The following is a 15,288-nucleotide window of genomic DNA, read 5'->3' as shown; positions in this document are numbered from 1 at the left end:
GAGAGGAATTCCTTTCGTCGTTATACACGCATACGGAGCGTTTATTTCAGCGCATGCTATGAGAGGAGAACTCGAGAGTAGGCGAAGAAACTAGCCTCTAAAAAAGGGCGCAGCGGCTTCCAGAGCGCTCACGGCGGACGGACGTGTTGAACGAGCGCTCCGGCGCGCTGCGCAAGATTCTATTTCTCGGGCAGGCGGACTTCGGCCCGCCCATGGGCCCTCCGTTCTCCGCTATTCTCAAGGCACAAGTCGTGCCGAATACGCGCGCGCACATAGGCGGTTCCGACGTGAAATTCAGCAGTGAAGTATTTATCTCTCTCTCGATGTCGAGAGAGAGTGCCGGCGGCTTTACGTCTGCCCCTGCGCGGGGTCTCCCGGCCACTGCGCGCAATCACTTACAAAAAGAAGTAAACTGTATGTATACATAGCCGCGCGCTCGTAGCGTCCTGTCTCGGACTAATCGCGCGCGCAGCATACTGCACTAGCGGCCGGGGTGGGGCGCCCGGCCGCGTATACCGTCGGAGGTAGCACCCACGGAGTGTTCGTGTCACGCGTGCACTACCTGGCGAAGAGCGAGCGGGAAGTCAAGCCCGCCTGTTCGATGAACGCACAGAGGCTCACCACTGTTCTGTCACGGGAATAGAGGCTAGAATATCACGGGTGCGCGCAGTACCGCGCGGCCACAGGAGCGCTTCGAGACTGTCCGGGATGATTCCCAGCGCCCTGCAGGCCGCGAGAATCTCGCGACGCGGCACTGCAGAAGCGGCACAGCGAAGGAGCATGTGCTCCAAGTGTCTCCACTGCGCCGCAGTCAGCGCAAGCGTCGCTCGGGGATGGTGGCCGCTGCGGCGAGCGAGCAGTTTGCGCTCACCACGGAGCCGTCAGTGAACGCAAGCAGATGGTCGCCTAGTTGCTCGTACAGCGAGAGAGCGAAACCGAAACCGAAATCCAGCTAAGAGCTACCACTGCCTTGTCACGTGAGGGCCTATTTCCCATGATGCTTTCCATTATATTTTTTATGACTAGGCTTCAAGATTGTGACGTCATGGTCCCTCCTAGTTTTTCTTCCTCCATGACTACCGCCAACGGACATCGCCTCTATTTTGGGCTACTTCCACCAATACCAACGAACGGTGCCCTCCGCCCTCTGTTGATTAATAAGATGCCTCGTACATGATATTGCCGTAACGTCTGGGATTCAGTCATCCACAGATGGCTAATTTAGCGCGTCACTTTATCTAAATATTGCTTGCTTTTTTTTTTGTCATGCCGCGTCCGCCATGTTTGAAAATTCGACCAACGGCTGCCTCGTCGGCCATTTTCCCTTGCTTCTCGCTCATCCGTTCTTCCTCCCTCCGCATCTCAGCGCCCGGCGCCTGCGTCGACGTTGTGCGCTGCCATTGGTTGACAAAGCGCGGGAAACGAACGGCGGCTTTCTATTGGCGCTTGGCCGCACAGTGGGAGACCCCGTCAACCCCGTGGCTTCGTTTTCGTCAGTGCGGGACGATGTTCGTTGCGGATCGTCAGTGAAGCCTGGCCCGCATGGAGCGTTTTTTACCCGCGAAATCGCGTCGCGCGCCCAACGCCCGCGCCGGCGTCGACGAATTCACTCCCGCATGGTCAGCAGCCGAGCGGCGCGCGCTACGGGCGACGTTGACAAGATGGTTGCGCCCTGCTCGCCCACTTCGGAATAAATACATGTCACCGCTGGATTATTCGACGTGATAGCTCGCTCAGATGGTAGCGGTTCGCTTTTACTTCGCACAGCTCGCCCACGCGTAGAGGTATAAGCGATAACTAGCCTTTGTTTTTCAGATAATTTCGCGATTTTCAAGCTCTTAGGCCTAACTGTGTTTACCTCGCAAGAACGACACCTGGTGAAGCAGTTGTCTAGCTTTTATTCACTTGCTACATTTTCATCTATTAGCAGTTTTTCTACTTGGAACGAAAAAAGGCTCGCAATGCACCCATCGTAGTTATCAGCAATTACGGATAAAAAAATTCTTCAACACAGCGTTTATGTGCTTTGGCGTCTTGTCACTAGATGGCGCTACCGTTTACGCGTGCCCCTGATGGACGGCGCGGCCAGCTAAAAGCGACTCCTCCGAGAGACAACACGCTGCTCGGCCGTTTCGGCCGAGAAACCCGAAGCCCAAGCCTCGGTACTATAGTGAACTAGAACTCGGTACCCTCGGTGTGTCAAACGCCCGTGTTTCCGGATAATAACTATGCTTTCCGGGAAGCACGACGCAGTTTTGGTGGTCAAGCTACAGTGCCAGAGAGAGCTCGCAAGCGCGTCTCTCTCGACCGGCGTGGCTCCGCCCAGAGTCACGTGACGCCCGTTCCGGCTCTCATTGGCCCTCTGTCGCTGCCCTCTCCTGGCGTCGGCGCGGCGTCGACGTTTTTATCTGTTTCGACAGAACCCGACGATTTGGCAAAAACGTCCTCTCCGGCGGCAAAAAAACGCTCCGGTGCCGTCGACGCCGACGAATCGCCCGGAAAAACGCTCCATGCGGGCCACGCTTTACTCAATACCGCGGAAACGTTGAAGGTGAAAGGTCTTGCCGATATCACCGGTGAGAACAAGCAAGGTGCGCTCGTGAGTGTAGACGGTGCGGACGCTAAACCTGTGGGCACTCCTTGTGCCGAATCTCCGCCGCTAAGTAGTAAACGTAAAAGAGGCCGACCGCGGCGGCGGTCATCCAGCGACTCCGAAGATGCGCCGCCGGCAACGCGCATCAAGGGGCCGGAGAGTCCCGAAATTATTGAGGACGGTAGTTTGTCTAGCGACCGCGTGCCCGCCCTTCCGGCCGAGTCTCCTTCGAGTCGGACTTCTTTCACTGTGGCGGTGTCTTCTACGGCCGAGCCTTCAGGCGCACTTCTCGGTTCCAGCGCCCAGGCCACAAACTCTATGACCACCTCGCAGCATACTCAGGACTCGGTTGGTGACGACGTGGGGGAGGGCGACGATGCAGACTTTGAGGTGGAGCCTTCGAACCTTCTGGAACAGTCTATGTCGACGGAGAACGTAGGTGCTCCCTTGCTGTTGTGCTCCTTTTAAGTCTGTGCGGTGGACTCCGTAAAGTTCCGTGTTTTTATTTCCAGTGCTTATGGTTGCTTGCCCTTTCGTAGGAGGAACCTGTGTTCGCGGACGTCGCCTCATCATCGCAAGCACTAGGGAACGAGTCGCATCACACAGGGTCCACATCAGCAGACAACTCAGCACTTGTTCCTGTTCAAGCCTCATTGCCTTCAGACATCTCGAGTCAAGGTATGTTGTAATACGTGTGTGTTCACTCATGAAGCCTAAGCCACCTTTGCTGTTCTGTTTTCAGTGGATATCAAGCCGTCGCCTTCTAGTTTAATGCCCTATGTCGAGCAGGCGATATCGCCTGTCGTTTCCGCCCCTCCTGCCGCTGCGTCGTCCGGGGACGGCGCATCTGGCGCCATGGTGATGTACACGGACACTTCTGGTGTTCCTGCCATCGCCGGCCCGTCCAATTATCATCCGGACAAGCAGCAGCAGTCAACGCCGTCTCATGGTACGTTACCCCGTCCTCTCTCCTATCCCCTTCTCTTGCCCCACGACAGCCCTAGCCCCCGTCGTGCTTGGGGTTCAGCTTCGGCTGCAACGCCGGGTTAGTGCCGGTGCTACGGTTGTATCGGGCTCTATTCCAACGCTGGTCTCTGGTTCTGCCATTCAGGCTTGTTACATGGAGATTTGGTCTCCACCTTGAGGCCACCGTTCAATGTGTTAATGGTTATAGCTTGTCAGGGTTATGTAAGAGCTGTGCTGTATTCTCTGTATCGCCCTGCTTTGTACAATCGACTAAGTAAAGTCATCTTCCCTCGCTGCCTCGACCCCGGAGGCTTCTCAGAAGACGCCCAGTCATTTGTCCCGTTTCTTGTGTCATTTTTATCTTCGGCGCTTTCGCGGTGCGAGTTTCCAAGTGGATTGGGTATTTTTTGGACCTTCGGAAGATCTTCAGACCACCTTGTCCTGCCTGGCCACTGCGAGGATGACATCCAGCCTGCAGTCATCACGCGCTTTTTTTCGCGTCTCGTGCCGTTGCGGTTTTTCGTTCCGACTTGCTGCAAGCTTCTACCAGCACTGGAGTCTCAGCTCTGGATGGTAAGTCACTTCTTAGCCCAGTCCCGCTCTTTCCCCTCCCTTTGACGTAACTTGTCAGGGCCTTAGGGGTTTCGCTTTGCGTTGTCACTGTAGCGATGCTTTGTATCTGTACCGGAAGGAAGTAAATTGCTGGTTTGGTTCTGGTGTCGGGTTTTTCTTTCTGGACATTGACACGGGGCGACAAGTGTTCAAAAAAAAAAAACGGTTTGCGAGGATGGGCGATTGGAAGTATGAAAGTGTGGGTGTAAGGAGAGATGCGAGAATGGGTGAGTGCAGGTTGTGCTGTTACACCGAATATTGTACACAATTTGCTCGTCGCGATACGTATTGCTACACTGGGCAGCGGGTACGGAACCAAATTAAATGGCAGCTTCGCTAGTCATTGAGAGTTCCAACTTTGTTGCAGTGATTTGATTAAGCTGTCCGTGAGGCTGGTACGTGCTCGAAGGGGGTTTGCCTAGGTGGGTTCGCTGTGCGTGCGTTCTTCGCAGGTTCCCCCTCCCCTGGACTTCAGCCGGACAAAGGTGAACCTGGTAAAGATCGGATCTGCCTACGCGAAATAAAAGTATAGAATAAAGATCTATTTCAATAGACTTGTGTAGTCTGTTCTGCTTTCGGAGGACTGCCAGTGTACTGGTAAAGTCTTGAATGGCGTGGAATTTGTAGTGGGGGCGCGGTGGCCGCGAGTACGGACCTGCGGCTTGTACGGAAAAGGTAGGCTGGCAGCAAGTGCTACGGTGGTAATGGCTGTCGAGGTGTAGACATTCTGGTGCGCGCTCGTTCGAATTCGACTCTGGCTCGTGGAAACTACAAAGGAGTGAGCAGTGAGGTGGTGAAAACTACGCTAGTGGTTGGACGTCGGCGGTGAGCGAATAGTTACGCATCCATCCTAGGTGAGGAGTGCTATCGCTGGCTAGCATGAGGGACGTCTGTGATGTGCGGGAATGCAGGAGCTTCGGTGCGTACATAGTACGTGTTGGGTTCTTGTGGGTATAAATCCTGTAACGGACAATTCGTGAAATTTCCCTGACTGAATCGGTGCATGGGCTCGAAAGAAAGTTGCGGTCTCCATGTGCAGCACAGCCGCGATTTTTCGGTGGTTTCGCGTCCAAGTGCTAAAACCTCGTTGGTCTTAACGGGACGGCGTTTCTATTTCCCATACTAGTTGCGGTGCGGTGCTGGTTGAAAGCTGGCGGCGCTGCACTTCAGCCACCATGGACGCTCAAAGCATCATGGGGCGGTGAGCTACTTGTTGCGGAACAGTCGTACTTTTTTGGGAGAACATGGAGTGGCACTACTAAGATGTTTCATTCCGAAAACGCTGTTCGTGTGTGCGCAGACGACTTTCTCGCGAACGCAGTGTGCAAAACCCATAGTAGTGAAAACGCGACGACACACGACGCCAATAAAAGGTTTCAATTTTCTAAAAAAAAAACCCATGCAGGAAACACGTATGATGGCGCAAGTTGCATCGCGGGCGGCATCAATTATCGCACACAATTCGTGTGTGGCCGTTTGGGCCAGTTCCCTAATCTGTTGCTTTGCGTGCCCGATTTCGTGTGTCAGTCCGTGAGAAGAAGTTTTGCAGCAGGAAATCTGTGGGCCTACAGACAGAGAAAGGATAACTCCGTGCGACCCGGTGAACATCACTTTTTGCAGCGTGCGCTTGTGAAGACGTGGTCCGTCTTTGTGCGCGCGTGCCAAATGCCATCGCGCAATCACGAAAGATTCGGGCCTTTACCAGTAACATGAAAGCTGCAGAAGTGTATAACCGCAATAACAGACAAATCTACTTCAATGAAAGCTGCCGGAGTTATTAGGTGAGTGTCTTCAGCCGTGACCATCTCACTGACTCGGCCGCCAGTGAGCTTTCCACGCCTTATTTTTCTTGTAGCAGGCTTTAGCAGACGGCACGTCCGTGGAAATCACGCCGTTCGCATTTCTTCTTGGATGTCTGCGTTCTTCAATGTTCCTAATCGCATAGCAAATGCAACAATTTGTTATCTTGCTGTCTAAAGCTTTGCGGTAAAAAGGGTGATGATCTATGAATTCTGTGGCCTTATGTGTGAAAACCGTTCATGGTGCGTTATGGTGACTTGTGGAGGCTGGTGAACCATATCCCGGTGGCGGTACCTGCAACCAGCCGTTTACGCCGAAACTGGTACAAACAGCTTCATGGCATATCACCAGTCTTTTTTTTTTTTGTATACCGAAAAAATCTCTTTTCCGCGTCCTAATATAGCCTCTTCACAGGAATGAAAAATGCATGGCACCCTTCAGTTCCAATATATGGTCTACATTAAAAAGCAGGACTACATCCCATAGCAGTATTGAACAACGCTGATGTCGTTCTTTTGTGTGTCTGCCGGGCCTTTTTTGTATGTTCTCAGTTCTTCAGATATTGGCGCACCACTCGTAGCCAGGAGAAGAAGATTCCTGCGGAACTGCTGCCAGCCTATGCCAATCCATAGTTTGATGCTCCTATCCTGTAAAATATGTATTGAAGGACGTGTCTTTGTACCACGCACGAAGAGATGTCCCCTAGATAAATAGATAACTGTTGGCATCCCCTTTGTATCAGGCCTGTGGCGATCGTGTCACCTCGCCTAGAAAGTTAAAGTGGTTCATTGTTTTTTTACTTGCTTTTCCTTTTCCTATGCTTTCATTAATCTTGATACATTTATTTTTTTCCCATTGAAGGCTATTATTTTATTCTGTGCTGTATTTCTTCGATTTCTGTGATGTGTCGTGCAATTCTTTCATTCTGATGTTTCTTGGAGTCCGATGGCACATTTGCCATTGTGTGGTTCTTTAAGAGTTCCTTGCAAGTTACGCACTAGTTTTTCCAGGCTCATAAATTGTCCTGCCTTTCTTAGTTGTTATAATGCCTCTACTTCTAGCCATCATTTTATTTATTTCATATCTGCTTTATTGTCTGTTTTTTGGCATAATATTTTTGCTAGGAAGTTTCAGGTGAAGAGATTACATAAAAAAAAAGATTACATAACAGTCATAGCTGCATTGCGGTTGGCTATTCAGCTTGAAATTGCAACTGAAACATTCTTTTTCTGGTTGTAACTTATGAATGTTACCATATATTTATGTTTAGTCCTGCCTTCAAAAGGTCAGTGGAGGACATCTCATCCGCACCTACGTAGAGTGTTGCCACATGTGACGACAACGACCATTGGGCCACAGCCACAAATGTAGTCATGTGGCGTCAGAAGTGAAAATCTTTCTGTGGCAAGGGATAGGATCGCATTATAAGCTGGCAGTCTGTCGATGCAATGTAAAAAAACCCCAATGTTGGATGCACTGCCTCTCTGACGTCCCTTCAGCCACATATGTGGCCAGATATCATGACCAGTTTCTCACCTTCTTATCTCCTGACTGCTCAGTAATCTGGTCATACTTTTCGGCCGCGCATATGTTTGCATATAGAGGTCCGAATTAAGGCTCATGGACGTATGTTCTTGATCTGACGCTGTTTGGGTTAAGTTTATACCAAAAGTGAACAGCTTATCTGCGTGTCAAAAATGTTGTGCTGATTGCAAATCTTTGTACTAATATGAACTCTCAGCAGCATGGAGGGACTTGAACAAAGCTACCGGCTCATTACTGCACCTGCACAAACTAGCTATGGGGATGGGACGAAATACTGTCTTCCTTGCTTCCGCAGAATCCCCTTCTTCGGTCACCCGCAGACGTCGCCAGCCAGCCTCACCCTCAGGTGTCCTTGTTCGCGGCAGTTAATCATTCCTGCTCTCCACTGTTATTAAACAAGGAGGCAAAAAAAATCAAAGCGGGCACCGTTGTTGCGAAAACACAGATCATAATATGAGCCTAATCCGGACTCGCTCAGGACTCGTGTCACGGTCTGAATTTGAGTCCGGATCTAACTTGCTCACCACTCAGATAATTCTCAAGCTCTCAATATGAGCCTGAGTTGGTCTGCTCATGACTCACAGCCGCCGTGGTGGCTAAGTGGTTATGGTGCCCGGCTGCTGACCCGAAAGACGCGGGTTCGATCCCGGCCGCGGCAACTGAATTTCTTTGGAGGAGAAATTCGAGGCCCATGTACTGTGCGATGTCAGTGCACGTTAAAGAACCCCAGGTGGTCGAAATTTCCGGAGCCCTCCACTACAGCGTCTCTCATGGCCTTAGTCGCTTTGGGACGTTAAACCCCATAAACTAAACTAAACTAATCATTACTCCCTCCATTGATCTATTATACATATTCGATACACAAAGCATATGAACAATGTAGTTTTATCTTTGGAGACTTCTCCTTAGTCTGCTACACAATGTTTCGAATTGCAGGCATGAGGAGCAGTATTTGGATGACACAGAGTACATGCCTGATGAAGCACCTTTGAGTGTAACCTACTGCTACATATGCAGAACTTTACCTTCATTTGTATGCGTGTGCAAAATTAGGTGCATGAGAATCCATTTGTCTGTGCTAAGAGAACTTTCCAGACCAGCTGTGCTGAAAATATGGCAAGTGGCATCGTATTTAAGCTGGTAGAAAATATCAGTTTCAAAAATTTGTACTCACAGTTTACAGTACATTGCCATTGCTTTTCTTATTTCCTGTCCATATCCTTTCACATTTTGTGCCCGCAGAACAAAGAAGATGGCAGAATGTGTAGTCAGACGTGGATTTTGTGCATTTTTACTTCTTTGTACATTGCCATTTGCTCAAAAGCACACAGGCCGCATTGCTTGTGGCATTTGTGTTTGTTTTGTAGTGACACTCATTTGTTCTCCATTACTTTGCAGGCCATTATCGATAAGCCAATGTGTGCAAGGTTCCAGAGGAAGAAACCCTCAGTACCACGCCTGCCAGCCTTCCATGACTGCATTGCTTGATGCTCATAAGCTATAAAATTGCATGTGCAATGATCTCAGTGCATTGTGTCTATGTACAGTCTTTGTCAAAATTAACCAGGCTGCATGGTTTGATTCTTACTCGCATAACAGGGCCCTCACGGCTTCCCTAAATATCAAAAAGTTCTTTGAAGGTGAGAATAGGGGTTCTTCTTACCATACAGAGATTTAGAGCTTGAGGGCTGGCATAATAGCTTTAATATACAACCGAGAAGCAAAACGTGCAGCCTGGTTACTTTTGACAAAAACTATACAGAGTTAGATGGAGGTGTTTTGAATGATTTTTCTTGAATTACAAGGATGTAAATAATAAGGAAAATGAGGACTGCCCTCGAAACAAATTTTTTTTAGTGAACTCATTTTGTAAACAGTAAAATTCTTTCCACACGAATGACATCAGGCTTGGAATGGAGAGGGTACGAGGGAGTAGCGAGATTAAAAAAGTCACCAAGTTCTTTCTTCTTTGCTCAAGGGTCGTGTAACAGCACTCACTGGCGTGCAATGGTTGAACAGCTTAAATTAAGCTCTCAGTTGGATTCCCATATCAGTCACGGTACTAACAGGACACCTGACCACATAGAGCAATTGAGTAAAGCCTGCAACATGTGTACTCTCGTGGTGGGCGATTAGTAGTAGTAGAATCACATTATTTGGTCACTGAGAGGCTGAATGACCATGGGGCATTGTTTCTTTTTCATCTATGCAATATTCTTTCATTTTTCAGTAAAAGAAGAAAAATAAAGGGTGAAAATTGTGTGCATTGAAATTATTCACCTTTTGTGCATCTGTGTTTTACACTTCAACCGTTATCCTTAATCTTGTGTGTATGAGCTCGAATCTGCGGATGTTTGCTTATGTAATTCGATGTAACTCTACCACTTCGCACTTCTGCTTTGTCTCCTGGTTGGGGCTTTGTGATGACTGTAGCTGTAAAAAACCTGTGCTGTATTGTGTGGTGAATTTTATATCCCATTGTATTTGCCACTGTTTACTGGCTTTGCTGAAGAGTACACTGTGATTAATGTACTCTTAGCATTAGTGACTTTCTAAACTAAGTTCATTGCTGTGCTCATTTTGCCTGCATTCTGAGATCTTCAGTTTTGTTTTGAGGCCTTTTTAAAAGCAGGTTACATTTGGCTGTATGGACTGTAATTTGACAGTGTTATGTTTTTTTTTAGTTTTCTAACAATACTGAATGTATATCCGCACATCTGGAATTCATCGTGTACGGATTTCAATTCATGGTGGTGTTATGGTCTTTGATTCGTTTTTTTTTAACTGGAAATTGTTTTATTATGATGCAAGCAATTTAAAAAAAAATGACCTATGTCTTCTTAAGCTAAGTGTTTTTAAGCTGTCTTTTTACACTATTACACAGTGCAGTGCCAGTTTTACCAGATTTACTAATCCACAGTGTTCGTTTTTTAGTTTCGCCTGACTGGTTCCCTTGCATCACAAAATGTTCGTAAAACGAGTGTAGTGCTGCTATGATTTCTGCTCAGAATATTGCAACATCTGATGACAAGTCGCTTCTTTATTCGCTGTTTCTTGCCACATTCACTCTCCCTGCCACGGTGGCCTAATCATTGGAGCGTGCATTTCGCATGTAGGATGTGCTGGGTTGGATTCCCTGTGCCGCTAGGTACCCACCTGTGGTACGATACGCAAGCTTTCCTTCTGGCTTCTGCTTTAGTGAGTGCCTGGAAATGGGTATTAGATCCCCCCTGTGTTAACGAAAGTGCCTTACACCACGATGCTCTTTCACCAATGCTGCCCTTGCTTCTTAAAAAATTCATCACTGTCATCTTCAGCTCTCACTGTTATTAGTTCCAATGAGCTTGCCTCATCATCATGTTCACAGAAATGGGCTTCAGTGCCATCCATGGTGTTAAGAAAGCTGGTCATTTTGAACCTTTTTCAGAGCAGCGTATGGAGAAACTCGGTCATGATAGTTTCTTCCCCCCTCCCCCTCCTGGTTTCTTGTCCCAAAATTGGCGGTGAGGGTACTACACGAGTAAATCTGGTATGCTCTAATTGCATTTAGGACAGAATAGTGTACAATTTCAGATTTGCTTCTACTCGATTAATTGCACTCTTGGAGACTGTGGAGGTGGAACATCACGTTAGGCATATAGCCACATTCGTGGGCAGCTGTAATCTGGGTGTTTTCTTCAGTAGTTGTGCTTTGAAAGTTTTTTCCCTGTGTGCAGTACAACAAGCATAGAAGGCTTAATTAATAAGCAAATGACGGCTGTATCAATATTTTGGTTCATTAAGCGTGAATGACACTTGTTAGTTCTTACGCCTGTATAGGCAGGCTTGTGCTGTCCTTCCCTTGAAGCGAGAAATTGTGCATGTTCATTTGTCGATGAAATAGCTGTTGGCTCCATTCCATTAGGTCTATCAATTTGTAGGCAATCATCAGTTTTTCGTGACCACAGGTACAGTAGTCATCTCCATGGAGAATTTTAAGTGCGGAATATTTCTTTTTTAACTCACTACTTTTCAAGCTAGCCCTACTGAATTTACACAACCGGGAAAAGATGTTTTATGAGATTTTATTCCACTTTCGCCATGTCATGCACATAACACCACATGAGCTAAGTGTCTTAGTGGATGCAATCTGGTTTTCACATGCAGGCTTGCGCTCCAGGGACCACAAACATGCTGTACCTTCTGGACATAGCTCACCAGGTTAGAATCGGCAGTTTTTCTCCTTATATGCTTTCGTGAAGGTTGTCTCTCAAAGAGCAGTTTGTAGGATACGGAAGCTTTAGTTTACCGGACTGTGGTGAATGATGGTGATATGGGCGTTCAATATTCTGCAAAGTTGTTCTGTGATAAGTGAACTATACTCACCGAACTGTCTCCGCTGTGAGTTCTGTTCATTGATGCAAAGAAATTGTACAGGAGACCAAGGGCTCATCTGGCTTATAGCCTTTAGCCGTTTTCTCCTATTAGACACTAAGGAGGAAATAAAAGGAAGAAAATGGCATCATGCATTGGGCTAAGCATAGCTGACTGCCACTTGTTTAGCCATTAAGCCCACCTGTGGGGACTTTGGACAGTGTTCGTCATGATGCCAGTAATGTAAGCACTAGGGTCCAATGCAGCAACTTAGGTAGCAAACCGATTATTATTCCGGTTAACCTCCCTGCCTTTCCTCTTCTACCACCTCCTCCTTTGGATGGATTGCAAAACCTGCCCAATTTTTTTGGCAGTGGCAAAATTTCTTGCAGCCTAAATGTTTTTTTGCCCGCGTGCAGAAATGACTATAGAGACGTGTTGTTTGAGGCCCGAGTTCTAAGGCTGACCTGTTGAATGAAATTGTTGACAGACATCCACAGCTTTTGATGAGTGTGACCACTGCGTTCAACATTTATTCCTAGTTCCAAATGAACTGTGGATTGTTTGTTCTTGCAGTTTTTTAAAGTTCTCCGCCTGTGCAACACAGGTTCAGTCATCACACAGAGCGGCCATGGTGCACCTGCTGTGGAAGGTTCGACCAGTGGAAGGCACCCTGTGAGCCGCTGCATGGAATCTACTCCTTCTGGCATGGGGAACCACCGGAGTAAAGCTGCAAGAAATAAGCTGCACAAATGCACCCACTGCAGCAAGGGATTCAAAAACAGATTCCATCTAGTGCGGCATCTCAGAGTCCATACAGGCGACCGCCCATACCATTGTAACGACTGTGGAGATAGCTTTGCACAAAAGTTCACCCTACAGCAACACCAACGCATTCACACAGGCAACCGCCCATACCATTGTAACGTCTGTGGAGATAGCTTTGCAAGAAAGTTCACCCTAGAGAAACACCAGCGCATTCACACAGGCGACCGCCCATACCACTGTGACCACTGTGGTAACAGTTTTATACAAAAGGGCCATCTGGAGGCACACCAACGCACTCACACAGGCAAGCGACCTTATCGTTGCGACCACTGTGGTAGCAGCTTTGCACACAGCATGAGCCTGGTGACTCACATCCGCACCCATACGGGTGAAAAGCCCTATCAGTGCCAGCTGTGCCCCATGGCTTTTGCGGCACGTTCAAGCCTTGTTTGTCATGTCAGATCCCATAAGGGCATAAAGCCCTTTCAATGTGACTTGTGTCAAAAGAAATTCAGCGAGAGGAAGAATTTGAGCTACCACAAGAAGGCTGTTCACAAAAACTAGCAGTGGTCCGTGATGCCCCTGGTGTAAATGTTTGACTAATTCCCAATTTGTCTACAAGCTAAGATGATTCTAGCTTACTACCCTATGAAAGGTGCCGGTAGCTAACCTACATCAAAATTACATTTTAAGCTTTGTTCATTTCGACAAACTTGTCTGCAAATGACAGTTTTTATGCCTTTAGACTGCGCACACACTCTCTCTGAGTCATTCCTGAAGATGGAGAGGGAGCCTGTTATTCTTGTAAACTTGCATGAACGGAAATCAAATCACTGTCACACATGAGTAGCATCACTTCTTGTTGGACCGAGACTTTCAAAAACATTGTACTCAGTGTTATTCTCTGGCGCTAGTTGTCACCCTGCCTCAATAAATAGATTTGGGGGAGTGAAAGGTCGCGCAATAATTCATTTTATTCGTGCAGTCTGAGTGGGATAATTTTTGTGACACTAATTAGAAATTCACTTATTAATATCACTGAACCTATAAATATTAGTATGACAATAAGGGAAAACTTGTTCTTGTGTAAACCTTTGTGTTTTTTCCAGCAGCAATAAATAAAACAGCGTAAGGAACGGGACGAAACACGAGGAGCAAAACACAGACACGGGCGCTGTGTTAATGGCAGGAATAAGTGAGGACAAGTAGACGTTCAGCCTCAAAATGATGTGTCTTGCGTTAGTTTGAAGAGTTCTCTGTTGTTTGGAGCAAGAACTAACAAATGATTTCACTAAAATCTGCTTCACCATTTCTCAGGGCACTGTCTCTGCTTAATATAAATGGCATAATATTTGTGGAGCATTGTTTCTACGCCATGTTTAATCTATTTTTTCTGTCAGAATAGCAACTGTCCGTGACCATTTCACATTCTGCTAGCTTCCATGTTGTGTTGGTGTTATTTGAAAAATCCTTCGTGATTTACATAAGGTGTTCATGATAACACGCTACAAGGGTCGTGGCTGGTAAATACTATGATTAGTGCCGACGATAAAGATCGTATTGTAAAGCTCGTAATTTGGGTCCATTGTTTGAAATCGATTAGTGCACATCGGTATCAATCAAAAAATCAGTCAAGCAATAAATGTTAGAAAAACAGTACAAAATCATTTCTTTCACATTATTTATCATGTGGGCTGGCCACATTTTGATGCTGAGAGGCTTGGACCTCCTGCGCAGTTCTGTTACTGTACCTTCCCACATGTGACGAGAATAAGATGGCCAAATGCCCCTTTCGAACAATCACAGAATGAAAGCCTGAAGTTTTTTTTTTCATCCATAATGTGATATATGCATAACGCCCGCACTCATATCAGTTGTCTCGTCCCCGTCACAGATTTTCTAGCATGAGCTCCGTTATCTCTTGATAAAGTAAGGTATGAGGGAAGCCCACTTCCCCGACGGAGGGGTGGGGTTGAATCGAGGGGTTACCGGCAGTGCAAGTGATAGTGCAAAAATCCCGCCTATTGCATGCTGCATTATAGGCCATGCACTTCTTATGTGCCTATAGCAGAAGTAGTGCCAACAGTTTTAGGAGAATCTTTGTTCTTTGTTGCTAGGCTAAGGAATAGTGTAGACATGTAGATTAAGTTCCTGAGCTTAACTGCTAGCCTATGGCAACATCAACTGGCTTGTCAACTCTGATATATATATATATATATATATATATATATATATATATATGACAGAAACCAACAGCCACAGAAACCAAGGAGCGCAGGGGATTTTTTTTAAAATTAATTTATTTTTTGTGGTGTTCAAGTAAGAATATTACTGTCGCTTAAAGCTAATTGATTAGAAAAGCAGAAGAAAAAACAACCACATGCCACCGGTGGGATCCGAACCCACGACTTCCGAATTACGCGTCCGGTGCTCTACCTCTGAGCTACGGCGACGGCTGTCAAACCTTCTGCTTTCGGGGGCATTTATGTTTACAAATAACCTAACCTTGAGAGTGTTCATCAGCGCCACCCATCAACTGGCTTGTCAACTCTGATATATATATATATATATATATATATATATATATATATATATATATATATATATATATATATATATATGACAGAAACCAACAGCCACAGAAACCAAGG

The 15,288-nt window shown here is 47.0% G+C and overlaps 2 protein-coding genes across 2 annotated transcripts in view; both read left to right on the top strand.

The window, feature by feature from the left end:
• Positions 1-15,288, top strand: part of LOC149329978 (uncharacterized) — a 143,257-nt gene that overhangs the window by 100,328 nt on the left and 27,641 nt on the right. The window lies entirely within an intron of this gene.
• On the top strand, positions 2,480-14,550 carry LOC149329979 (uncharacterized; the record flags this gene model as incomplete). The annotated part of the gene is made up of 5 exons (XM_089561213.1): positions 2,480-3,028; positions 3,133-3,271; positions 3,336-3,542; positions 11,663-11,716; positions 12,477-14,550. Coding segments are annotated over 5 exons (1,674 nt in total), but the record flags the coding sequence as incomplete, so codon positions are not given.

Source organism: Amblyomma mixtum, chromosome 9 (assembly GCF_055824585.1).
Source record: "Amblyomma mixtum isolate Tamu chromosome 9, ASM5582458v1, whole genome shotgun sequence".
Taxonomy (NCBI): Eukaryota; Metazoa; Arthropoda; class Arachnida; order Ixodida; family Ixodidae; genus Amblyomma; species Amblyomma mixtum.
This window is presented reverse-complemented; position numbering and strand designations above follow the sequence as displayed.